This window comes from Lynx rufus, unplaced genomic scaffold (genome assembly GCF_022079265.1).
Source record: "Lynx rufus isolate CCGP_SWC_20201006 ecotype Redwood Valley unplaced genomic scaffold, mLynRuf1.p SCAF_10, whole genome shotgun sequence".
Lineage (NCBI taxonomy): Eukaryota > Metazoa > Chordata > Mammalia > Carnivora > Felidae > Lynx > Lynx rufus.
Window position 1 is genome coordinate 70144525 of NW_025814824.1, and position 27282 is coordinate 70171806.

Genomic DNA, 27282 nt, shown 5'->3' on the forward strand with positions numbered 1-27282 from the left:
TGCCAGTGGGAGAAAGCCAGAGTTCAAGATTCATGGCCACCAGCAAGGCAGAAAGTAAGCAAACTGGGAGAGGCCACAGCCAGGGCCGGCTGGGACCAATGCCAGTGCCCAGAGATCCTGCATTTTCCCTAGGAGACCAGACTTCTCTGGAAAGAGAATTCACTGGATTCCTGAAAGGAGGAATCAACAATTTTAATCTACTCTTTCTTAAAAACAAACAAAAAAACACTTAAAAAAAACCCTTTAAAAAAAGGCGGGGAGGGGGGGCAGAGCATGGAGACTGCTTCAGATTCTGTGTCTCCCTCGCTCTTTGCCCCTCCCCCATTTGCACTCTGTCTCTCAAAAATAAAAATCAACATTTTTCTAAAAAAAATAAAATAATAGGGGCGCCTGGATGGCTCAGTTGGTTGGACGGCCGACTTCGGCTCAGGTCATGATCTTGAGGTCTGTGAGTTCAAGCCCCGCATCGGGTTCCATGCTGACAGCTTGGAGCCTGGAGCCTGCTTCGAATTCTGTGTCTCCCTCTCTCTCTGCCCCTTCCCCATTCGCACTCTGTCTCTGTCTTTCAAAAATGAATAAATGTTAAAAAACATTTTTTAATAAAATAAATGTTTTATTACAGACCATTTCAAAGAGACACAAAACAGAACAGTGTAGTAAACACCTGTCACTTAGCTTTAAAATTATCAACATTCTGTATCCTTTTTATTTGTTCCTCCCCCCACCCTCCATTAATTTTTTACGCGCCCTCCGTTAATTTTTTACACATCGTTTGTGGGGATCATGGTAAAAAATTTACTGACGCTGAAATGCACAAATCTGCGCTGTTTCATTCTGACAGGTGGAAACGTGTGCAACACACCCCCTGGTACCATCAGCATATTCCCGTCTCCCAATAAAGTTCCCAGGTGCCCCTTCCCAGTCGATCCCAGTGGCCCTCTCCAGCACAAACCCTCCCCCCCCCCCCCCGCCCCCGGAAGCCCCAGCTATTCCTATTTGTTTTCTCCACAGACTAGTTTTGCCAGTTCTAGAACTGCATATACATGGAATCATATGCAGGAGGTATTTTTCTGTGGAAGGTTTGCTTCACCCCACGTGATGCACGGGAATACGAAAAGAGCAGTTTTAAAATTCAGTTTGGGCCAAACCATATAGACACATCCTCATCACCTTCTCACACCATCTTATGTGGATAGCTAGAAGATAAACAACTGAGACTAAAAATAACCAATGCTGGGATTCAGAGCCATGAATTTCAATGGATTACTCAAGTCCTGCTTTCTTCCTTGGGTCTCATGTTCTAGATACCAGTTGCTGCATATTTTAGCAGTGACTCTCTCAGAGCTCTGACCGACAAGAGCTGACTTGCAATATACTCCATGAAGCAAGGTGTTTATCACTATTTTTTTTTCCTGTCTCCTGCCCTGGTTCTTCCTCCTTAAGCAAGAAAACAGGAGTAAAGCATGGAAAAACTGTGGAGTTTTCTGTGAACACAAAAGACACATCTTCTCACTAAACTGGCAGTTGCTTAAGGGAAAAGATGCATCTTTGACTCAGTCTTCTATCCACCCAGCCCCCTGCCTTGGCTCTGTGTATACAGCAGGCACTCAACAAATGCCTGTCTCTTCATTATTTGTTCTTCCTTGAAAATGTCAATCCTGCCCAGATTTGGAAGGCGAAAGAGCAGAATGGCCAAGGCCAAGAATTTATGGTGCTTTCCTTTTCCCATTTGTAAAAATACTGGCAGGAGAACAGGCACCTATGCTCAGAGACTCTGTGTGAGCTGAGAAATTCACGTAATACAATCGGCCCAGCACCTGGCAGAGGACAAGTATCTACAGATATACAGGCATCAGCTCCTGTTCTCTGTCCTGGCCTCCCAGCTGGCCCCGTCAGACATGAATTGCATTCAAACCCTTTCCAGACTCTTCCCAAGGCGTCTGATCTGGCCCCTCACACTGGCCTCATCTAAAACACAATCAGTAGGGGCGCCTGGGTGGCGCAGTTGGTTAAGTGTCCGACTTCAGCCAGGTCACGATCTTGCAGTCCGTGAGTTAGAGCCCCGAGTCAGGCTCTGGGCTGATGGCTCGGAGCCTGGAGCCTGTTTCCGATTCTGTGTCTCCCTCTCTCTCTGCCCCTCCCCCGTTCATGCTCTGTCTCTCTCTGTCCCAAAAATAAATAAACGTTGAAAAAAAAAATTAAAAAAAAATAAAATAAAATAAAACACAATCAGTAGTGGGGGTGCCTGGGTGGCTCAGTTGGTTGCGTGTCCGACTTTGGCTCAGGTCATGATCTCACGGTTTGTGAGTTCGAGCCCCGTGGTAGGCTCTGGGCTGACAGCTCGGAGCCTGGAGCCTGCTTTGGATTCTGTGTGTGTCTCTCTCTCTGCCCCTCCCACGCTCATGCTCTGTTTCTCAATAATAAATAAACGTTAAAACAAAAATTAAAAACACAATCAGCAGTGAATCCAGGTTTTGCGACACCTGAAAACTTACACCATTTGGGGGCGCCTGGGTGGCTCTGTCGGTTGAGCATCTGACCAGCTCAGGTCATGGTCTCATGTTTGTGAGTTCGACCCCACATCGGGCTCGCTGCTGTCAGCACAGAGCCCACTTCAGATCCTCTATCCCCCTCTCTCTCTGCCCCTCCACCTCTCTCACTTGCTCTCTCTCAAAACTTACACCATTTGGAGGTACTTTTTTTAAAGAAAGAAAACACAAAAAAATCTTACATTTGCAAACTATACAAAAAACCAAAGACCAAACCAACACAGTACTAGGACCCTCTCTATTGCCGCTCTGCCCCCAGGATTCTCAACCTCACCAACCTGCCACGCACAGAACACGGGGGCCCTATCTCAGCTTCTCCATCAATCCTACTCCTCAACCCAGCCACCAAATCCACTGGATTCCAGGTCCTCAAACTCCACGGCACATGCCTCTCCTGCCCATGCCTAGCATCACCCAAAGTTAGACGCACAGTGCAGGTAACAGCCTCTTGGCCTCACCGTCCACCTTTCATCACCCCCACAGAGCCCAACTCCACGAGTCCAGTGGGGTCAGTCTCCCTTCCTATCCCCCTGCTTCTGTGCTTCAGACACATCCTCCTCCTGCCCTCCTCGGTGAGGCGGCCTTTCACGCTGCTCTTCCACCTGGACTGCCAATCCTCTGCCATTCAATGTCAAAATCGACCCAACAGTCCCCTCCCCGGAAACCCCCCCCCACCAAAGAAAATCCACCTCTACACAACTTCCCCTGTCCAGCTACGACCATGCCCGGTCTTTCTGCCTGGTATTATGGTTATCTGGGAAGCATCAGGAGGCAGCACAGAGCTCCAAAGAGTCAAAAGAACAAACATTCCTTTCTGGGTTTAGCTACCCCCTCAGCCAAATGGGAATGAGAACATACATGAAGATCCAACATTCTCAGCAGGGCTCAGAATCTGTGGGCAACCTCGGCCCTATCATGAGCCTTAAGTTCCCTTCTCAGGGAACTTAATGTGCCTTCTCGGGGCCACTGTGGATCCTTCTATACCAAAGCGCAGCTGCTCTCGTGGCTGCAAAGATAAAATTTCTCCCTCCCATGACAAGGACCATATCTCTCCACACCTTTCTTCACATATAAGAGGTAATACAGTGTAAAGATTAAGAACATGTTTGGGGCGCCTGGGTGGCTCAGCTGGTTGAGCGTCCGACTTTAGGTCAGGTCGTGATCTCATAGTGTGTGGGTTCGAGCCCCGCATCAGGCTCTGTGCTGACAGCTCAGAGCCTGGAGCCTGCTTCAGATTCTGTGTGTCTCTCTCTCTGCCTCTCCCCTGCTCGTGCTCTCTCTCTCTCAAAAATATACTAATCAATCCTAAGACATTTGAGAGAAATCTATAACAAAACTGACCCTCTCTGATTAAATCAGGAACTTGAACTGTAGAATCCATCCTGGTTCTTCTGCTCTGCAGTTTCCTGAGGGATACCTCTCAACATTTCTGCTCCTGGAGCTGTAGCATATGTTGTTCTGATGTTGTAGATTAATTCACTCTTCAAGTTGCCCTTCAATTTCCACTTCACATGTTAAGTTTATACTTCTAATCTCTAAAGGTCAAGGTCAACAGCAGTCAGAGCAGACACCAGTAGGACAATGAAGAGGCCAAGAGCACTTATGTGCTGTGTGGGCTCTAGTATGTTGCTTGTCTTCTCTGTGCCTTAATCTCCTCAAATGTATAATGAGGATGCTAACAGAGGATATCTAACTAATACAGTTGTGAGGAGTCAATGAGTCAAGCCATGTAAAGTGCTTACGTTAAAGTTAATGGTCAATATACTCTGGAAACACTATGCTAAGTGAAAGAAACCAGACACAAAATGGAATTTGGTACGATTCTGTTTATACGAAATATCCACAGTTGGCAAATCCACAGAGACAGAAAATAGATTCGTGGTCGCCAGGGGCTGGGAGGAGGGGAGAATGGAGAATGGCTGTTTAATGGGTATATCGTTTCCTTCTGAGATCGTGACAATGGTCTGGAGCTAGGTAGTGATGATGCTGATGTAGCACTGTGAGTGCACCAAATGTCACTAATGATCACTTTTTTTTAAGAGACAGAGAGGCAGAGACAGAGAGCGAGAATCCCATGAAGGGCAGAGAGAAAGAAAGAGAAAGAAGCGGGGCTCACCTGATGCGGGGGTCGAGCCCACAAGCCATGAGATCATGACCTGAGCCAAAGTCAGATGCTTAACCAAATGAGCCATCAGAAGCCCCTAATGATAAATTTTTTATGTGTGTTTTACCAAAAGAAAATCATTTGCAAAAAAGAAAAAAAAAGTCAATAATGTTTCCTATTACTCAAATTACTACGTAGACAACTCCTATGACAGGAAATGTACCGGTTCCCATGCAAGGCAGAAGTGCCCCACAGGGTCTTGACAGGAAGAGGAAATGCTCTGTAGGAGCAGGATGGGTGTTGGGGACAAGCCTCATGCATGTGGTAGCATCTGAGATGTGCCCTGAAAGATGGTTAGACCCTTTGGAGGTAAGAACCGGCCAGTAAGAAGGGGAAGAACACAGCAAAAGTACGCAGATGAGACGGAAAGTGTGGGGGCTGCAGGTGGAGGCTGCCAGAGACGCCGCAGGGTGGGAGCCCTGGGGAAGACCCGTGTGGAATACGGAGAGCCTGGAAAGGATTTTAGGTCTGGTTCTGACATCTACTAGCTGTGGGATGGGCAAAAATCTCCCTGCTGAGCTTTCTATAAAACCGGAATGCCCAGAACTCTCTCAAAAAGGTGCTATGAGGATTAAATATTTCACCACGGAAGGTGAAAGCTCGATCCAAACCTAGAACACTACACAAATGGAAGGGGTGTGACGCTGTGGAACGCTGGTTCTCAAACTTGGCTGCACAATGGAATCACCTTGGGAGTCTTCAAACATCGTGATCACCGGGTCCCTGGAGGTAGCAGCCTGGAGTGTGCCCGGGCGAGGCCAGGGAGTAAAGACAGCAGCGATGTGCGGAAGGCTGGAACACGGTACCAAGCGGACCCCCGGGACCCAGATGATGTACAAGCCTGACACCACGGGGCGTCCTTAAACCGCGACTGTTCGCGTGCTGACCCTAGGTGACCACAGCAAGGTTCAAGTCATTCGCTCTCCTTTTTAAGAGGGACAGGAGATGTGCAATGCAATGCAAGAATAATTCCATACCCGACCCCAACTAAGCTCTTTGTGAGCAGGCCCCACCTTTTTAACCACTTCAGAGTTCCCACGCCGGGCCTCAAGCGTAGTGGATGAGGTCTATTTTTTTGTAGCTGTTGTTAACCAGTGAAATAGCTGAAATAAAACAGGCCTTGTCAGGAAACAAACTGTAGCTCTCTGGACAACTCATCTATGTGAAGAGCTCCTTCCCCGAAGTGAGTTAATAAGATGAATGGCACGTTCCAGTAATTCAAGTACACACGATTCTGTTTCTTTCAGAAGACGGCACGTAATTTTTGCATTTTTTTTCTTCAGGGGTCTCAGAGGAACTATCCACCACGGCTTTTAGAACAAAGCTAAATACTTTTGGACTTCAAAGCAAAATAAACCCTCTATAGAATACTGACACATCCTGAATAAATACTTCCGACCTTGGACTCCCCGCTCTCCCATTAAAATATCCCACCATCCAGACGACCTCCTGGTTTCAGCGTTCACCCTCGAGAATCCCATGGGTTGTGCCGCTGCCAGCTCGTATGCATGGACCGGGGCCAGTTCCGGGCGAGTCTGAGCCCCTCCCTGGACTCCGACCGGCCACTCTCAGGGCCATCCATGCAGCACTCGTGCCACTCGATACAGGCTGCAACCGACCGAGTACACGGCTCGGACCTCGAGTCTCTGGCCCCAGCAAACAGGAGCAATAAAAGGAGTCCAGTAAGCGAGATGCCATGTGACGGGCTGTCAGAGTGCACTGCGGGTTAATAACTAACCTTCATAAGCCTTTTACAGTTTACCCGGTCTTCCCTGGATGAAGCCCATGTCCATTTCTAGGCCAGGCGACAGGGCAGGCAATGCTTCTTCTGGGCCAGGGGGAGAATCACAGCCGGCTTTCAGGAGAGGTAGGGGAGTCTGAGAGGCAAAGAGCTTGCTGACCGTCAGCTGACTACAGACAGCGGGAGCAGCCAGGAGGGCTGTGTGCAGGAAACCACTCTTCTTACACGCTAATTACTGCTCATTTGCCACAGGTGAGCAGCAGCGAGGGTTCCAAGGCAGACAGGAAAGACCTGCCATCCCAGAATGAGGCTCTGGACCATGTGATCTCCCAGGGCTCCTTTCGGGGCACAACCCAGTGGGTCCCACTGCCCTGCCATCTGCCCCATCTCCCTTCTCTCTGAAGAGTTCATTGATTCTGTTCCCTAAAATGTCTGCTGGCACCTGCAGCCGGGACAGATGGAAAGGGCTCACCAGGGGCCTCCCAGAAAACGTAAAGGAACCCAAACAGGAGTGCACTAGAGAAAAAAACGAGTCCAAGGTCAAGGAGGCATTCAAAACTTCAGTCAAGGAGCTGATGAAGAAACAGGAATTAGACACAGGAGAAAAAGAAAAGACAGGCACTCTTTCATCAAATCTACTGAAAACTCCAGAGATAAAAACTTTGGACCTTTTCAAAGAAGCAATATCCAGTGAAAAACAGAGGATGCTTGGATGCATTGGCAGGGCCTGAGCAAGGAGCAGGAATCTTGGATGTAGTACTTCAAGCTTCCGTGCCTTTGCATATGATGATCTGGCCACCAGGAAGGCTGTTCTCCCATTTGTCTTCAGAGCCCAACTTTCTCTCTGAAATTCTCTGGCTGCCCATTTTGCCCACTCAGTCCCACCATTAGACCTTTCTTTGAGCTTGAAGTTCTCTATGGCACTCTTCACACCAGGTGTAATAACTTGTCTCCACACAACCTTCTTGAGGGCAAAAAACCTGTCTTATTGTTCTCTGTATGCCCTGAGTCAGACGCTTTAAACAATGCCAGTTCTCTATACCAAGTGCATCTCAGGGTAACTAAATGTTGAGGATGCCATCGATAAAATCCAGAAAGTGGGAAACTATTATAGGACAAATCAACAAATCAGTGTTAAAAAAAAAAAAAAGGTGGGGGGAGGGGAAAACTCTAGACAAAGGTGGGGGGAGGGGAAAACTCTAGATTAAGTGCTTTAAATTGTTGGGTGGGGAAAATGGAGATGTTGGTCAAAGGGTACAAACTTTCAGTCATAAGATGAACAAGTTCTGGGGGTCTAATATACAGCAATGGGACTACAGTTAATTAAAATGTTGAAACTGAAATTTGCTAAGACAGTGGATCTCGGGGTGCCTGGGTGGCTCCGTCGGTTAACTGTCAGATTTTGGCTCTGGTCATGATCTCACAGTTTGTGGGTTCGAGCCCGGCATCGGGCTCTGCATTGACAGTGAGGAACCTTCTTGGGATTCTCTCTCTCCCACTCTCTCTGCCCCTCCCCAACTCATGCTTCCTCTCTCTCTCTCTCTCTCTCTGTCTCTCAGAAAAAAAAAAAAAAACAGGGGATCTTAGAAATTTACTAGGATACACACAAAAACTGTAACTGGTGAGGCAGTGGATAGGTATGTTCATTAGTTGGTGCACAATAACTGTTTTTGCAATTTATACCTATATCAAATCACCAAGCTTCATACCTCAAATGTATATGATTTTTATTTGTCAATTATACCTCAGTAAGCTAGGGAAAAATATTTTTAAAAATTTTTAAAAAGACCTTTACATAGAATTATCAACCAAATGCAATGAAAGGGCCTTTCTGACAACCAAACAGGAAGATTTGAACACTGACTAAATATCTGATACCAAAACACTGTTATGGGTTTGTTTTTTTTTTTACTAGTATAGTGGATATATTTATAAAAACAGCCCTTATGTTTTTTGAAATGTGTACTGAAATACAACTTTGAAATTACAGGTTTGGAATTGGCTTTAAAATAATCAGGAAGGGACGGCAGTGAGGATATAGACGGAACAAGAGTGGTCAGACATGGGAGATAAAACTCGATAATGGGTACTTGGGGTTCATTACGTTCATTATGTGGTGGGTACATGGGGTTCTCTCTACTTTTGAATGTGCTTAGAAATTTCAATAATAAAAATTGAGGAAAAAAAAAAGTAGGTAGAATTGAAGTGAAATCCATTTAGACCCTACAATTGCTCGCCAAAAGCCACCAGCATCAAGTACTTCAGTTCATGCACAGCGAAACTGAAGTCAAAACACGAATCCCCACGTAGTGAGGAAAGGCCTGCATGGTGACTCGGACACAGGTGTTCTCACTTGTTCCACGGACGTTACCTGAGAAGAACAAGGGGCCTGGGAGACAATCTCAGAAAGACGATCTGGGAAAACCCTGAACACAATAAGAAAAATAGGACAACTGAAAACCAGGCAAAAATCACAGAACAAAGCATTCCAGGAGGAAATATGGTTATGGTAAAATAAAACAAAAAAAGCTGCATGATGCCAAGTGTGGAAGAGTGGATTCACAGATGCTTTTGTATACAGCTGGGACTCTGGGGAAACTATTTTGCAGGATCTTGAAAGGCCCTGCCCACGGCCCTCTTGGCCACCGCGTGCCCAGGAGAGACGCTTGCTTGCATATATGCACCAGGAGACCAATTCCAGGCAGTTCAAAGCAGCATTTTTTCCTAACAGCCCCAAACTGGAAACATTCCAAATGTCCACCAGCAAAGGATAAATTTCAGTAGATTCGTGCAATGGAATACTACCAAGCAGTAACAACTACAGTTAGCTCATCGATATGGACGAATCTCATGAACAAAATATACTGAAAAAATCCACTTATATAAAGTTCACAGACATACAAAACTAACAATAGATCATTTAGAGAAACACACACATGCAGTAAACCTAGAATACAGAAAAGGAAAGGATGAGAGACAAATTTCAGGAGAGCGGTAGGGCAGGGAGTGTGGCTGGGAGGAGGTGGGGGGCTTTCACAGCATTAGTGATGTCTTTGTTTTTAAGCTGGGGATGGTGGGTACATGGATGTTCACTCTATTATTTTTCTTTAAACTATTCACGTACACTCTTTTGTATTTATATTTTCATCACTAAAAAATTTAAAGACGGAGGACCTGACAACACCAAAAAATTCGGACAAAAACGTAAGGGGGAAACTACCAGATAACCGGAGAGGATACCAGCATTGTGCAGAAGAGTCAATAAAACCACGAGGGGAAGGCTGGGGACATCCAAGTCTCTGATGGCAGAGCCACTAATGAACAGGCAGGACGGAGTTAGGAAGGCCCGGACCTGCACAAAACTCCATCACCTGGATGAATGGATAAACAAAATGTGCTTATACACGCCCTAGAATACTACTCAGTCTTAAAAAGGAGTAACATTCTGACACGTGCTACATGGACAGACCTCAAAGCCATCACGCTACGTGAAAGGAGTCAGACGCAAACGGATAAATATACCATTCCACTTACATAAGCTATCTGGAGTAGTCAAATCCACAGAGACAGAAAGTAGAAGGGTGGTTGCCAGGGGCTGGGGGGAGGGGCCTGGAGAATTCTTGTTTAATGGGTACAGAGTTGCAGTTTGGAAAGACGACAACAATCCGGAGACAGATGGTGGTGACGGTTGCACAACAATGTGAATGTGCTTCACACAACTGAACTGTGTACCTAAAAGCGGTTACTTACATTCTGCCACACACACACACACACAAATCTATAGTTCAGGGGCGCCTGGATGGCGCAGTCGGTTAAGCGTCCGACTTCAGCCAGGTCACGATCTCGCGGTCCGTGAGTTCGAGCCCCGCGTCGGGCTCTGGGCTGATGGCTCAGAGCCTGGAGCCTGTTTCCGATTCTGTGTCTCCCTCTCTCTCTGCCCCTCCCCCGTTCATGCTCTGTCTCTCTCTGTCCCAAAAATAAATAAACGTTGGAAAAAAAAATTTAAAAAAAAAAAAAAAAAAAGAAGAAAAAAAACAAATCTATAGTTCAAAGTGGTTGCAGCCTAGCAAGCAAGCAGGTAGAAGCATTGTGACCCTCAGCCTGCCCGAACAGAGGTCAGATACAGTAAGGACGACAACATTCACAAGAAAAGAAACAGGCATGGGGGAGACGGGACGGGGCCCGAGGGATGCCAGCTCCGCAGCCACCTGCTGAACCAGGTGGTCCACATCCTCCCAGCTGGGCTGGCCACATGGACAATCCTACTTTTGGGACCACGCTCAGTGCTGGGAAACCAGGAAGCTCCGGATGATCCCAGAAGTAGCACAGGACCCTTGGGATACCATCTTCTAGTTCTGAACTCCAACAAGGAAGTGCTGGGCACTCAGCCAGCTAGGACTTTAGGGAAAAGAGCCTGAGAATGATAGAACCCAAGTGCCAAAGAGGCTGAAAGGCAAAGAAGTACAGGAATGACCAAGGGGTGGAGGGGCGGGGGAGGGGGGCAGTTATGGCATGAAATTCTGAAGGGTCAAATCGAAAAGGAATTCCAAGGAGCACACATTTCAAACAGGGAGGTTGAGTGTGCACAGCATGGGCTGGGGGAAGAGCACTGGAAAAGGAGTCAGGAAACCCAGATTCAATTCTGGTTCTACCACACTTATTACCTGAGTGGCCCAAGGCCACATGCGCCCTGAGATCATGTGTAAACGGGATAATGATACCTTCCCACATGGTGGCTATTAAGGGAAGTGACACCGATTCTGCAAGCCTAGGGGGCAGGGTTGCCTAACAGAGAAGATACCAGGTGCTCTGCCTATCAGCCGCCAGTCCCAAGACAGGTAGAGGCAGGTGTTACTAACGTCACGCACATGCACACACACATACAGAGATTGAGGGGCATATTTAATCTCAAGTAATCACAAAAGAGGGCACCCAATTAGTGAGGGGTTTGTCAGGAAGGCTTGGATGGGAGAAAATAAAACTGATACCATGTTTATGCACATGTATAGGAAAGCTCAAAGACTGAAGGGAAGCAGTTGCTATGCAGCAGGCTGGGAATGGGAAAATGCAAAATGCTGTTCTGTGTGCTAAGTTTAATGTTGTTCGATTAAGCACTTCTTAATAATGTAAGCCTACTTCTGACCTCAGTGTTGAAAACTTATGGCCATCAAACCAGAATGCACTCTGAGTGAAACTGTGTTCGATGAGTATGACTAAAGATATAAATCTGATCTCTGGAAATCCCAACTGGCCTGCAAAGAAAGGACACCCTTCTGAGGCTCAGAGGTCCCCATCCACCTCAGGACCCCTGGGACAGGCTCAGAATCCACCCACCATCCACCCCACCAATGCCCGGTCCTGCCGTGAGAGGGCCATTCCAGACCACAAATGTCCTATGGCCAGACAGTCTGAGCTTAAAGCTGGAATCTACCTTTACTAGCTACGTGACATGGGCAAGTTTTTTAACCTGTCTTCCGAGCCCCGATTTCTCCCCTCTACACATCAGGGATAACAGCAATAACACCATCAAAGTTTTTACAAAAATTCAACAAGCCAATCCCTTAAGCACTTAGCACAGCACCAGGCATACAGAAAATGCTCAGTTAAGCCTCAGCTCTTATTAGCTCAAGATACACATCTGCACTTTAAAGGTTCCTCACTTGTTCTTTGAAGATTCAGGGACACAGCCAGAGCTCATAATCCTCTCCTACTTGAGTGCAGAGCCCAGGAAATGGGGTTTTCTAGCTCCCAACCTCCATGCAATTTGCACCTGCTGGGTCCTCTGCCCCAGCACCTTCTGACCAAATCTACAGCTGAATTCCTGTGCATCATTTGGGACAACGTGATGCCACTTTGGGCGTCAAACCATCTCCAACTCCACCCCACAGTTCAGCTGCTCACCCCTGCGCTGCCTCATGTGGAGCTACAAGTCACATACTGACACTGTTTCCCCTTCAAGATTCGAACTACCTCATCCCTCCTGGATCCCTCCCCAATGCTTAATGCAGTGTAAGTGCTCAGTAAGTCCTTGCTGACTAAAGAAAATACACTACAGGTAAACAAAAACATGTTTTGGAAAAAATTAAAAATAAACAAGACATTCAAATCAAGTGGGACTAGTGAGATAAATCCAGGTCTAGAGAGAAGCCAAAGAGGCTGCAGAAGGGGCCCTGGGGGGGCAGAGGGGGGGGATTAGGGCAGAGAGGGCACATCTGGGATGCTGCAAGGCTCACACCCATCTCTGCCAGACAGGCTCTGGCTGGTAGCAGAGCATGCACAGCCCTGGCAGGGGAGAGAACCATGATTACCCCAAAGCAGGTGTTCAGAACCCAAGCCCCCAGGTTCGACAGAATTCTATGGCCACATCAGCAGGCCCTTTAACCTTCCAGAAAGCAGAGATGATGGTGAGGAGAGGCTCCGAGGATGGGGAACTAGCTTCTCGCTCAGGCAGGAGCAGTGGTGGAGGCTCCCGCTTTCACTCAGATCCCAGGGAATGCAGGGGGGGGGGGGTGAGGGCCTCCACCCCAAAGAGACACAAACTCAGGGTCTGTGATCCCTATTTAACTATGCTGAAGGGATGGAGAGACATTCATCAACCCATACATGTTTATCATTTTGAGTACATCTTTATATCTAAATACAAAAAGAAAAAACTACAGATGAATACACACCACAATTTTTTTTTTTTTTTTTTTTAGAGAGAGCGTATGCACAAGCTGGAGAGAGGGGCAGGGGGAGACAGAGGATCCCAAGCAGGCTCTGCACTCAGCACAGAACCAGATATGGGGCTCGATTCCACCTCCCCAGCTGGGATCATGACCTGAGCCGAAATCAAGATTCAGATGCTTAACCAACTGAGCCACCCAGGCACCCCATACACCCCAATTTTAACAGTGGTTATCTCTGATGAAATCTGAGATGTTTTCCCTTCACTGGCTTCTCTATATTTTCTAATCTTTCTGCTCTAAGCATGTTCTGATGTGAAATGAAAGTGGAGGACAAAGGCACACACCCACCTGAAAAAAAAAAAAACCCAGCAAGATGAATCGGCAGCTGACCCTGCCCACAGGCAGTTGCCATGGGCCAGAGAAGGAAACCGGAGTGCCCACAGGCCCAGGTTCCTGCAGAGGGAAACCTCCAGGCAGAGCGGAGAAGGCTGGGCACAGGGACTCAGGCAGTAGAGAAGGATGAACATGTGTTTTGAGGACAAATTGTGGGTGGAGGATTTCTGTGGTTACTGAGTGGCTTTTTTTCCTAAGTTCCTATGCAAAAATTTAAGAGAAAGTACCCCCCCACACACACACACATACACTGACCTTTTGCTATTTCAAAATTAAACAGACCTGTGCCTTCATCCACAGCAGTGCACTAGGGATGGAATTCAATGAGATTATGCACGTGAAAGTGCTTAGCAAGTTAATATTTGTTCGGTCCTGGACCAGTGTAGGGTCATGTTACTGGCATGGGAAAGGCTAACAGACACCTCCTTCCCCCAATTAACACTGACGATCCAGCAAGTGCAAAACCACAGTTTGATTGAGGTCATGCCTGTATCCCATTTGGGAAGGAAAGGATGTTTACCATTCACCTCTCTTCCTCCCTGCACCAGCCTCCCCCCCCCCCCACCACCACCGCCACCAACTATCCCTCCTTTAAAAGAAAGGTATTTTTATTTTATTTTATTTTTTAATTTTTTTTAACGTTTATTTATTTTTGAGACAGGGAGAGACACAGCATGAACAGGGGAGGGTCAGAGAGAGGGAGACAGAATCTGAAGCAGGCTCCAGGCTCTGAGCTGTCAGCACAGAGCCCAACGCGGGGCTAGAACTCACAGACTGTGAGATCATGACCTGAGCCGAAGTCGGCCGCTTAACCGACTGAGCCACCCAGGCGCCCCAAAACAAAGGTATTTTTAAAAATACACAAATTCATGACCCAGGTAGGGGTCCAAGGTTCCTCACGGTCTCAATCCCGGGCTGGGATGGGGTGGAGGTGCGGTCAGCATTGAAAGGCCACCCTGAGCCAATACTTTCCCTCCAGGGCAGGAAAAGGCAGGCCCCCCAGAGGCCCAGGATGAGGCAAGGTGTCCAGGGAAGCCAGAACCTCAAGAGAGGGTGAAAATGAGGAGCTGCCTGCCCCTATCTCTTGGGGTATCCCATATGGCCTCCCCCATTTTTTCCCACAACTGAGGTGAAGACCTCCCTGCCTCCAAGCTAGACCCCGCTAAGCCTCCGCCTCCCCGTCCCCACACCCTCAACGGACTCCCCCAGCCAACAGCTGTGGCACTCTGCCCACTTCTCTAGGCCAGGCCCTCGTCACCCCTCACCTGCCCCAGCCTCCACTCCGTGTGGCAAGAGTGGGCTCCCTAAAGCTCAGGAGCGATACTGTCAACCCCCAGCTCAGAGATGGTCATTGCCCTCTCCCTGCCTACAGCAGTTTTTAATGCACAGCATGGCCACCCTCAGCTCTCAGACCTACACCCAGAGTTCTTCAAAGGATACAAAGGGACCATGTTCATCAGAATCACCCAGGATACTTGTTAGAAGTCCAATTTCCTGAACCTCTCAATCCGAAATTCTGGGCTTGGGGGCGCCTGGGCGGCTCAGTCAGTGAAGCATCCAACTCTTGACTTTGGCTCAGGTCACGATCTCATGGTTTGTGAGTTGGAGCACAGAACCTGCTTGGAATTGTGTCTCCCTCGCTCTTTGCACCACTCCCGCCCCTCACTGTGCACACAGGGAGCATGCACTCTCTCTCTCTCTCTCTCTCTCTCTCTCAAAAACAAAATAAACATTAAAAAAAAAAAAGTCTGGGGGTGGACCCTGGGAATTTTAACCGGAGGAAAAGAAAATCTCAGATGCACTCTGGAGTACACAGAAGTCAGAGAACCATTTTGCTGGAGTTTCTCATTGTTCAGGAAAATACGTCCTACTTCCAACTGCCAGAAACATATCTCATCCCCCTTCCGTGGTCCTGTGTCAGGACTAGGGGTCAGTCTTCCTTCTTACCACTGATCCTACACTCACCTCAAACTCACCCGTTCCAACTCTTCCCTGAATGACTAACGAGAAGTCACTCTATCCACAGGCCTCAGTTTCCCATATACACAAAGGGCAGAATATGTGCTGTCTAGGGTTCCTTTCAACTCCAAAATAAGGTATATGCTCTTTGTGTTCCATCACATACATTCAGCTGGATCAGAGATTCCACTTCCAGAATTCTAAGAACTTGCAATTGGGTGTCAGGGGAGGCATTCTCTTCTCAGCTAAAGTGAAACTTTCAGGGGCGCCTGGGTGGCTCAGCGGCTTAAGCGTCCAACTTCAGTTCAGGTCACGAGCTCATAGGTTGTGAGTCTCAACTCCGTATCAGACTCTCTGATGTCAGCACAGAGCCCACTTCTGATCCTCCGTTTCCTCTCTCTCTCGGCCCCTCCCCTGCTCACGTTCTCTCTCCCTCTCTCTCTCAAAAATAAACATTTTTAAAAAATTAAAAAATAAAAACTGAGGGGCGCCTGGGTGGCTCAGTCGGTTGAGCGTCCGACTTCGGCTCAGGTCACGATCTCGCGGTCCGTGAGTTCGAGCCCCGCGTCGGGCTCTGGGCTGATGGCTCGAAGCATGGAGCCTGCTTCCGATTCTGTGTCTCCCTCTCTCTCTGCCCCTCCCCCGTTCATGCTCTGTCTCTCTCTGTCTCAAAAATAAATAAAACGTTAAAAAAAATTAAAAAAAAAATAAAAACTGAAAGTTTCAAAAAGCATCTCTCATACTACATATAACTTCTGATTTCCAGTAAAAAAGATGTTTAGGGGTGCCTGCGTGGCTCAGTGGGTTAAGTGTCCGACTCTTGGTTTCAGCTCATGTCACAGTCTGACAGTTCATCACATCAAGCCCCACATCAGGCTCCCACGTTGACAGCATAGAGCCTGCTTGGGATTCTCTGTCTTCCCTCACCTCTCTCTCTCTCGCTCAAAAATAAACATTAAAAAAAAAAAAAAGATGTTTAGCTTTTCTACCACAGCTCTTTTTGGTTTGTTTTTAGCATCTGTTACTAGACCTGTTTCCCAACTGGTTCCACAGGTCAAAGAGGCGGTATGAGAAGTGTGTAAGATTACAACCTCTGAGCAACCCTTCAGTACCCTGCTGTGTACTGAAGCCTTTGTATCATCCTTGTCGCGTTATGCTCCCAACGTCCCCATTTGAAAGACCAAGAAGTCGATGCTCCCAGAATTCGAGCTGCCCAGGGCTACACAGCCAGCCTGAAAGGCTCCAGCACGGATCTTCCAAGTCTGAAGTTCTCCCCACTAGCACTGAACCACAATGAGCCAACGCTGAGTCCCAGATTCAGTGAAAGCAAACGTGCCAATGGCACCACCACTGGCCAAGAAGCCATGCCCTCCAAGGCATGGCAGGAGCGCTAACCAGTCAGTCACACACACCTCCTGACAGCTTTCCACACAGAGCTGCTGGGAGACTGTGCACGCAGGGGAGGGGGAGACAGGGCTGAGCAACAGCCTCACGAGCAAAAGCGATGCCAGGGATTTAGTCAACAGAGAGCTAATATGAGTCAACAGCGGGTGCCGCTGCCAAGCACACTAATGGGATCTTCGGCTGCATTAATAGAAGGCAAGTGTCTAGGGTAGGACTGAGGGAGTCCTGCCCTGCTCGGACCAGACCACACCTGAGGGCTGGGCAGGGCAGGGCTGGTCTAAGGAGAGGGAGGCAGCACCTTCCAAGGACAGGTTTTCTGAAGAGGGGTGGCTCACAGCACCACTCTGGCTTGTAGGGTGAGCCAGGGACTCCCCTGGAAGCTGGGTTTGTCAAGCCCATTTTATTTTAAGTTTATTTATTTATTTTGAGAGAGAGAGTACGCACAAGCATGGGAAAAGAAGGACAGAGAGAGAGAGAGAGAGAGAGAGAGAGAGAGAGAATCCCAAGCAGGCTCTGTGCTGTCAGTGCAGGAGCCCGATGTGGGGCTTGATCTCACAAACTGTTGAGATTGTGACCTGAGCTGAGATCAAGAGTCAAAGGCTTTAACCGACTGAGCCAGCCAGGCATCCCAGCAAGTTACAGATGGATTTTTTTTTTTTTTTTTTAAGATCCTTTTGTTCACATTTTACCAAAGACTGAGAAACCACAGCAAAGGTTAAAAACGGGCCGGCATGCTAGGGGATGCAGCCTACCACCAGACAAGGAGACTACAGACCCCGTCTGAGGATGGCTGAAGACAATTACAGTTGCTTCTTCCTTTACTAAATATAACCACTGGCCACGAGTTAGCCAAGGAGTAGACCTGACACAATAGGTATTCTAAAAAATGCACAGGGGACACTGGATTTGAGATCCTACGACCCCAAGAGTCAAAATCTCCAGGAAGCCCTCTTAACCTGCCCATCCCCCAGGACGCTGTCAGGGTGAGTCTGTCACATCACTTAGCATCACTTAGAATAAAAAGGCATGTTTTTACCTGTGTTTCCCAAGAGCCTCCAGACCACCTCTCCTTCACCTGTGTCCACAGCACAATGCTTGGCACACTGAACATGCTCAAGAAAAGGTGCCCTGGCATGGTCACACTGAAAGTGCTGTTGTGTTCAAGTCAATTTCAGAACCTAAAGTGTCCAGATTAGGGCCAATAAAATGGCTATGACAACACATAACCACTGTTAGTATGCTGAGCAAAGGAATTCTTGAAGCTAACACCACCAGAGGGTTTTAATTACAAAGGGCCATAGTTAGCCCGGCAAGCGCACTGAGTGCCTGGGGAAGTGACAGGAGACAGAAAATCCAGCTTAGGGGTATGGCGGCCAAAGGTAAATCCTATCTGTGTGACAGGCAGCAATGCAACACCAAAGCCCAGGAAGCGGTAAAAATCCAGGAAAGCAGAAAAGGAAAATAATGATAAGCAGGGCTAAATGCCAAACAGGATAGCATAAAAAGTGAGCCCAGTGAAATGGGTCTTAGGAAGGAGCATGCGTGCTACAAATTCATCTACAAACTCACTGGGTTCTGGCCACTGGGTGCTAACCTCGTACTCAGAGAATTAATTACAGGAACTCACACTCTGATCTGAGAAGACGAGCACAGGAGACTGTGTGATGCAGTTCTGATATCTAATAAATCTTTAAATCGATGAGCCGTGCTCACTGGTAATTTTTCTTCATCACTCCTCCGGGAGGGCTCACATGACAAAAGCCCGCATTTTGTCTTTGGATGGGGTATGTCCATATAAATAAAATTTCGGGTTCAGGACATCACATCCTAAAGCATGGAGAAATCTGCCATCATAAGAAAACCTGGGGAAATCTTTCGTCCAGCAACCTTTTGTAAAGTGGAGAAACCTTTCAATGTAAGCATCCCCCTCCCCCACGCGGAGCTGGGCTTGCTGGTCCAATCCCAACCAGATCATTGGTGTACCTGTCTGGGTCTATCCACCACACATGCACCTGACTCAGTTTGCATTTTTCATCTGAGAAACACCACTTAACGCCTGTCGCACAAACCTGACAGAAGCAATACATTTTATAAAATGAACCATCCCTGGGGAACCGACAAGAAAATCCTCAAGGAGCACGGTCAAAGTTCCCATGGAGAGCTTTCCTCTCCCTGATCCGAGATGCAAAATACGCCACATCCTCTCCACACAGAAGCTGCCCACCTCTCCACTCCTCCAAGCTCTTCAGGCCTCCTCTCCCAGCTCAATACAAGCTGGAAAGCCTCAATCCTGGGGAGGAGTAACATTTTCATGCTATTTTAAAGACAACAGCTCTAAGCACAGGAACGCTGGCTCCTTTTCCATGAATAAAAAGGCCCCAAAAGGGTATTATCATAACAAAATGATATTCTATGGAGAGCACTAGGAACCACAAAAATAAAATTGCCATAAATTGAAACCCTCTCAAAATTAAACCTAAGGCAGCATTAAACTCCAAGGCCAAGCAGGTTCTGATTTTCCCATCTAAAACCCTTACAGGTCCCTAGTTCTCTCCCGAAATCTAAAGAATTTCCCCCACAAGGTAAGGCCTAAGTGTTTCCTTTGCAAGTCTGGGTATGTTATTTTTTCCGCATGAAACCCTCGGAATAACCTGTAACATTCATCTAAAAGCTCAATCAGCGCTGTGTCCTCAGTCACACCCAAAGATTCCCAAAGGCACCGTCTGCCGCAGCGCCAGGTGCCCAGTAGGCGCCCCATTAATGTGCGGATTTGATTTGATCACATCTGGCCCCTTCGGGCTAGAAAGCAGGACGCCCTGGCGGGGACAGCAGCGCCAACCTAGCTATCTGCTGCAGGGGGGCGGGGTGCAACCACCTGTGGGCGGGTGGCCCGGGACCCGGCGCCGCCGCCCGGGGGTGCCTTGGCCGCCCCACGCACGTTGCCCGGGGCGCAAAGTCCGGCGCGCCAGGCCCCGTGGGGGCCCCAAGGCCAATTCCCGGCGCCCCAGCAAAGGGCTCTGCAGGTGCAAAGTTGGCCAGGTCCAAGAGAGTCGATTTTAGAGTTAGCTCCCAAGTCGCCCACCTGCCTCCCCCGCCCCCTCCCCGAGACACTAAGGGCTGTAGGGACTCTTTGGGATGGGGCGGGGGCGGGCATCGAGAAAGGGAGAGAAATGGTCCCTACACTGCCTCCCAAACTTGGGGCACCTGCTGGGCAGCTGGGGACGAGGCTTCTCCTTCCTGCCGTCTCCACAAGGCCTGATGGCGACTTTGTGGGGGCAAGCAGGCCACCTCGAGGCAGCCCCGCATTGCTTTGAGATTTTTCTAAGCAATAACCCAGCACCAAGAAGGCCCCCGCTGGAACCCAGGGGGCGGAAGGGGAACGCCGGTCACCCGCGCCAGGGGGCGGGGACTCGGGAAGAGGGGACTGGGTGAGCTGGGGAGGGAGTGAGGCCCAAAGGACTAGGTGGGAACCGGAGAAGGCGCAATCCAGCAGCGCAGTGTCCCAACGAGGGGGCACAAGCCACGGAGGGGGTTCCAGAAGAGACCGGGACGGGGTGGCCCGAGAGGGAAGCAGGGGTAGGAAGTGATCGCAGGAGAAGGGGGAAGGGATCCTTGGATCTCCCAGAGGGGAGCAGCGGGGGAGGGGAGCTGCCCCAAGGGGTGTCAGTACCCCGGGTCGGCCCCGTCACTCACCGGCAGGTCCACGCTCACTTCAGTCCCGTCGAGCAGGAAGACACGGCAGTACAGGGTGGCCTTGGCAGCGCCGGCGGCGGAGATGTGCACTGCCGCACCGCCGGTGAGCAGGGGCCCGCCGCCGGCCGGGAACACGCTGCCCCCCGGAGCCGCAGGCAGCGTCGAGGAGGCGGCGGCGGCGGCGGCCGGGCCCCCCCGGGGTCCCCCGTCGCGCTCGTCCCCCAGCCCGGCGGCCCCGCGCCCCGCCGCGCCCCGCGCGTAGCGCTGCATGGAGCGGCGGCCAAAGGTCCGGCGCAGGAACCGCAGCATCCTGGCTGGGGGCGCCCCCTGCCTCCGCCCCCTGCGCCGCCGCCGCTGCGCCGCCGCCCGGGAGCGCCCCGCGACGCCGTCAGTGCCCGCGGCCGCCCGCGCCGCCTCCCAACGCCTGCAGCCCGGGGCTCGCTCCCGCCGAGGCCGAGGCCGCGCTCCGGCTGCCTGCGGGGCGCGCCGGCCCGGCCAGCGCCGGCCGCGAGTGGCCGCGGGCGGGAGGGCGCGCTCGGGGCGGCCCCGGGGCCGTCCCGCCGCCGCTGCCGCCGCGCGCTCTCCCGGGCCGGCGGCCCGAGCTTGCCGCTGAGGGGCCGCTCCCGACGGCCGGCCGCGGGCGGCCCGGGAGCTGCGGGGGGCGCGGGGCGCGGGCTGCGGGCTGCTCCCGCGCCGCGCGCCGGCCGAGGGCCAGCCGAGCAGGGCGCCTGCGTGCTCCCGGCGCGCTCGCTCCCACTCGCCGCGCCGCGCCCGGGGCCCGAGGAGGCCCCGCCGAGCGCCGGCTCCCGAGGCGCCTTTTCCTGCGCCCGCAGCCCCCGCCTCCCACCTGGGAGGTTGCACCTCCAGCCGCCGCCACCGCCGCCGGGACTGCAGCACGCCCTCCTCCCTCGGGGCTGCGCCGGGTAATTGCAAACCGGGGCTGTGCTGCCCCCTGCCGGCCCGAGCGCCCCCTGCTGCTGTAGGTGTGCTCACGTGTGTACACGTAGGTGAGCACACACGTGTTTCCGGCGTCCCGAACCCGGAGCCCTGGAGCCGCCAGAGTCTCCCCCAGCCTAGCAAGGAAAACGGGGCTGCATGCCCTACAGGAGCCTTGTTCCGGAGGCCAGAGAAAGAGAGAGAGAGAGAGAGAGAGAGAATAGCGTTCAGTGAAGGCCCTAGTGGGCCCTCAGTTGCCCCTTCTGGAAAAGGAGAGGGGAGCACTATATGATCTACAATGTCCCTACTAAGTTAAGTTCTGTCCGTTTAAAATCTCAGAGCTGGGGGCGCCTGGGTGGCGCAGTCGGTTAAGCGTCCGACTTCAGCCAGGTCACGATCTCGCGGTCCGTGAGTTGGAGCCCCGCGTCAGGCTCTGGGCTGATGGCTCAGAGCCTGGAGCCTGTTTCCGATTCTGTGTCTCCCTCTCTCTCTGCCCCTCCCCAGTTCATGCTCTGTCTCTCTCTGTCCCAAAAATAAATAAAAACGTTGAAGAAAAAAAAAAATTAAAATCTCAGAGCTGGAAGGGCCCTTGTAGCCATTCCAGTCCAATGGACTCGATCCAAATAAGGAAATTGAGGCCGGACAAGGAGGAAGCGTACTTTTCCAACCTACGCCTCAGAAAAAAACACCTTTCCTCAAGAAGCTTGTGTGCAGTATTGAGGCAGAGGCCCATAAATAAACAACCATAACTGAAAAGGCTGGTAAAGGTCCGAGGCAGAGACCAGTGTTTATAAACCGTGCCCCTCCGGTATACACATTCAAGGCCTGCTTCCGGGAGAAGTGGGTCGTCCAGTGTTGCTGAAAGGAATATTGAGGAAGAGGAGGTTGAAAGGAGGGCAGGCCTCTCCAGAACAGGAACACTGCTGTTTTTTGTGCCTGGCACTGTGCTAAGTAAGCCCTTTCCTTTCATCATTTCACTTAATCCTCAGAATAACTTGGTTCTATAGCCGGTGTTATCCCCCTTGTACAGACTTGAAGCTTAGGGCGCTTAAGAGACCCGCTCCAGATTTCACCGTTAATAGGGGCTCGTTCACAGAGCTTCAAGGCTGTTGCTCCTAACCACTGCCAGGCTGAGGCACCTGGCATGATAAACAGTGGAGGTTTCTGAGAGGCGTGGAAGGAGGCAGTGGTCGCAGCAAAAGGGACAGAGAAAAAGGGAGGGACGGATTCAGGAGGCATTCCAAAATAGGCATTTTTTGAGGATCAGGCACGGCCTTAGGTGATTTCATGGATGATATTTTCATTAATCCTCACTCCAACCCTTCCAGGTAGTTCTGTTTATCCCCATTGACTTAGGTGGAATTTGGGGCTTAGGGGAGTAATATCCTTGCCTGAGGTCTCCGAGCTCCTGCATGGCAGCCGCAAGCATGTTCACTTGTTGTATAGTGTTCTCTGTGTGACTCTCCAGGGCTCTACTACGTGACATTGTATTGTGAAGGGGCATCTGCAGTCAGCCTTCGGATACCCACTCTGCTTGCCCTAATACAAGACCAGCAGCAAGTTGGTGTTCAGAGGTAGCCCAATCTACTTGCTGGTTCCTAAGGACAGCTCATTTCCTACTGGATAGCCCAAAAGTAATGTGGTCGGCCGAATAATATCCTCCCAGAGATGTCCACATCACAATCCCCTTTGCAGATATGACTAAATTAAGGAGTTTGAGGTGGAGAGATTATCCTGGGTGATCCAGTTGGGTCCAGTATAATCCCAACGGTCCTTATAAGAAGGAGGCAGAAGGGTCAGAGTCAGAGACAGTGAGGTGCCATTGGCAGCAGAAGCCAGAGTGATGGGTCCAGGAGCCAAGGCATACAACCGCCAGAATCTGGAGAAGTTAAGGAAGAGATGATCTCTCCTAGATATTCCAGAAGGAATGCAGCCTTTGATTTTAGCTTGTAAAATCCATCTCAGACTCTCAGCTTCTAAATTGTACAATAATACATTTGTGTTGTTTTAAGCCACTGAGTTCGTGGTAATTTATTTCAGCAGCAATAGGAAATGAATACAAGTGCAGTATCGTTATATTAGTTTGGTGCATTACAGTTTTCTTTTTTCTTTTTTAATGTTTATTTGTCTTTCAGAGGGGGAGGGAGGGGCAGAGAGCGAGGGAGACACAGGATCCGAAGCAGGCTCCAGGCTCTGAGCCCAAAGCGGGGCTCGAACCCACGAGCCATGAGATCAGGACCTGAGCCAAAGTCTGGTGCTTAACTGACTGAGCCACCCAGGTGCCCCACATTATGGTTTTCAAAACCAGTCCTCCACCGTGAGCCTCATTCAGCTGGTGATTTATTCACTGTCATTGTCTCCCACTAGACGCCAACTTCTGTGAGGACAGGGCTTTTTCTTATTCATCGTTGTATCGTCATCTAGTACCTAGATTGCTGTCTGGTGAGTAGTAGATGTTCAAGAGAACCACTTCCTGAATGAATGCAGGATCTTATTTCATTGTCATGTGGCCCTATGGGTGTACCTACCTATGGTAGGTATGGCTGTTGCCTTTTAGGGATGGGGAAGATGGACATCAGAGCGCAGCCTAAGCCCACACTCCTGTCCCCTGACTGTAGATTCCCTATGCTACCGACAGCACCGCATCATCTAGAATCCCAGGGGGACTCCATGTGGCTTTAGGTTCACCTCCACTTCCTCTGCATCAGGCACCGTACCCTACTTGATCTCACGCAGTCCTCATCACTAGAGTAATTTAAGCACTATTTTCTCTACCACGCAGAGCAGAAACAGAAGCTCCCGCCTTCCTTTGATTAAATTTCATGTCACTCAGGTTTCAACCTCAGCATTTCAACGTTTGATGAGCCAGCTTGCATTTTGTCCGTTCACAGTGCTATTATTTCAGTGATTGCTCTGTCTTAATCTTTGCCTTTTGGACCTAAAAGTCTCTATCCCTGTTAACTGAGGTCTATAAAATTCAAAAATTTTAATTGCCGTTTCTCAGACTGCCTCTGGCTCAATGTGAACGGGCCAGAACTGCACAGGTATCCTGTCTGTCAATACATCACTCTTTCATGAGACTTTCGGCCCTCAAACCGTTATTCAGAAGCCCCAGTATGTTCCCCTGCATTTCTGTCTAGAACCATCTTGAGCTGAAGTTCCCAAGAAACTGCGCTAAATCCCAGGTCCTTTTCTCGGTCATTAGTGGTAGCTTGACTTCCTGAGTTTCACGGGCCGAGTTTAGAACTTCATCTCTAGAATCACCCTCTTGCCTTGTTCTGGTTATAGCTCAGCTCCCACTTTTTCGCCCACTTCCTCAGGTTCATGAGAGCTTCCCATTGGGCTTGTCATCACTGCTCCAAGAGCTTCGTATCATCAGCAAACCTTGGAGAGTTTCTTATGCACTCCCTTCCTCTGGAGTAGTTTTACATGTTAATTAAACAGCCCTTAGCCCTGTCTCTAAGGAACTCCTTTCAGAAATGCGCCATTTATCCCTATCCTTTGTTTCCTGGCTCATTTCCTAGACTCAATAAAATTGTGCCCTCATTCCATCAGACTCATTTTTTCATAGAACAAGATTGCACTTTAGTATATGTTCCTATTTACTCCCTTGTAAATTTTTCTTTCCATAGACGTTTACTGAGACCTTACTAGGTACCACAAAGCCTTCCCTACCCTTTTTAGTATTTAATTAATGGCTGCCTAATCTTTCTGGTATTGTTTCACAATAATAGCTATCATTAATTAAAGACTGTGTAGTGGGCAGCTGTGGTTTCTGCTAGCCTATATTTCGGGTTACAAAGTTTGGGTTACTTTGCAAACTCCTTCACCTGCACTGAGAGGCCTAATGATCTAGGCGAAGCTGACCCCATCCCCTGCCTCAGGTTTGGCACACGATCAGTCCTGGCTAATCAGACCATTGCATTTCCACAGACCTGTTACTGGCTCAAGAATGGGTAGTTCCATGGGTAGGCCCATGTTGGGCCAATGGAGGTCAGCCCGGGACCTCTTGCTGAAATTACCGGGAACCAGCAGTGTTAAGTCTACATTGCTGTGTGGGCCCATATTGACGCCACATGCAGAAAGCCTGAGATGATAACAACACAAAGAGAAGCGGGCCAAGAGATGGAGAGACATCAATTTCATATGACAATTCAATTTTTGCCTGCCTGGATCCAGCTGTGCCTGGAAGCTACCCCCTGGAATTTACAATTTAAGGAATGAATCAGATTAGAATGATGATTTTCCAGGTCCCAGATCTTTCCTCTCCTTCATTTGCTCTATTTTCCAAACACAGAGCATAAGTATTGTTTTAAGTAGACACTTACTTTGTTCATTCTTAACCGACTGAGCTACCCAGGTGCCCCACTCTGTTCATTCTTTAAAGGACTTGTCTTCAAGCAAACCATTAGCAAAGCAATACTCATCACTGAATGGTCCAGAAATAAATGGAGAGTTAACAAACCATCATCCAAATTTTTAGATACAGAAGTGGCAGTGACAAAAGGACTTCTGAGTGACTACAACTGATTCCCAAATTTGTATTTTTAGCCAACCCTTCCCCCTGCTCCAGATCGTATTTCTGACTTCTTCCTCAGCATCTCATTCCTAGATCTCCATTTCAAACATCTACTATCCAGCCCTCTGTCTAGACTCAAAAGATCAACATCTGGACAGAATTGGGTGTCCCCCCACTCCCCTGATGCCAGCCCTAGCATGGGTTTCCTGAGGACCCATTTTGTCCCTAGCGGGTGTGCATCCTGCTTTGGGAAAACACCTGTGGCTCTGGTGTGATAGTCGTAACATTCACACTGGAGAGGCACTCAAAGAGTAGAAAGGGGGCATTTTCCTAGTGCCTACTCACCCTGCCACCTCCCTGCCTACATCTCCAACGTTACCCCTCTTATTGGACATTCCTGATGAGTTTGCCTTTCTCTTACTCTCTTAGCCAGCTGCTTACCTTTTCTTCTTTTCTATCCGGTGCTCTAAAATCAGTGTCGTCCTATAGAACTTCTACAACGAACATTCTGTAACTGTGCTGTCTAATATGACAACCACTAGGCACATGTGACTATTGAGCACTTGCAAGATAGCTAGTGCAACTAAGGAACCAAACATTTAATATTGTTGCACTTAAATTTAAATTTAAATAGCTATGAATGATTCATGGTGGCCATATCAGACAATGCGGGACTAGACATCAATCACCCCTACACCATCACTTACAGCTGGGTTCATCTGCCTAGTCCCTGCTCCAGTCTTGCTGGGAGAGTCTAATTCCAAGTAGTGACCCCTTTTGCTCTGTCCAAGACTACTGGCATCAACCTTCCCATGCCCAGCCGAGTCATAAGATGACAGCTCTGGTCCTCTTTGCCATCAAGTAAAAAGCCCATCTTCTGTCAAGTTGGTCAAAACCAAGGCAAATTGCTCTTTTGTGGCAAGGCCCTTGGCAGCTGGGCTGGTGGCTGAGGAGAATCTGCTTTTGAAATCCTGCTACAGCTCAGAGCACGCCGGGGAAGCTGTATTCCAATAAGCGAGGCTTCCATGACTCACTGGGGTTAATTAACCCTGTACAACCGAGGTACAGGAGCCACAGACACAAAAGGAACCCTCCCCATCACCTCCTTTTCTGTTGTAGACTTCAAGTGCTAGTTCAAGCCACGGAAAGATAATTTGAAGAAAGAGAAGGTAGTAGGTAGGGTCAGATGCATGGCAGTGAAGGTTTAAGGGGAGTGAGGTCCGTGACGGGCCTCTGAAGTAGGCTAGTGGAGAAGA

The 27282-nt window shown here is 49.4% G+C and overlaps 1 protein-coding gene across 3 annotated transcripts in view; it reads right to left on the reverse strand.

The window, feature by feature from the left end:
- Positions 1–20880, reverse strand: part of EPB41L4B (erythrocyte membrane protein band 4.1 like 4B) — a 128675-nt gene extending 107795 nt beyond the window's left edge. For all 3 annotated transcript variants that reach the window (XM_047099477.1, XM_047099483.1, XM_047099492.1), the window contains exon 1: positions 20572–20880. In XM_047099477.1, coding sequence (XP_046955433.1) covers positions 20572–20880 — 309 coding nt within the window. The remainder of the gene's footprint in view (positions 1–20571) is intronic.
- Between the last annotated feature and the right edge of the window lie 6402 nt (positions 20881–27282).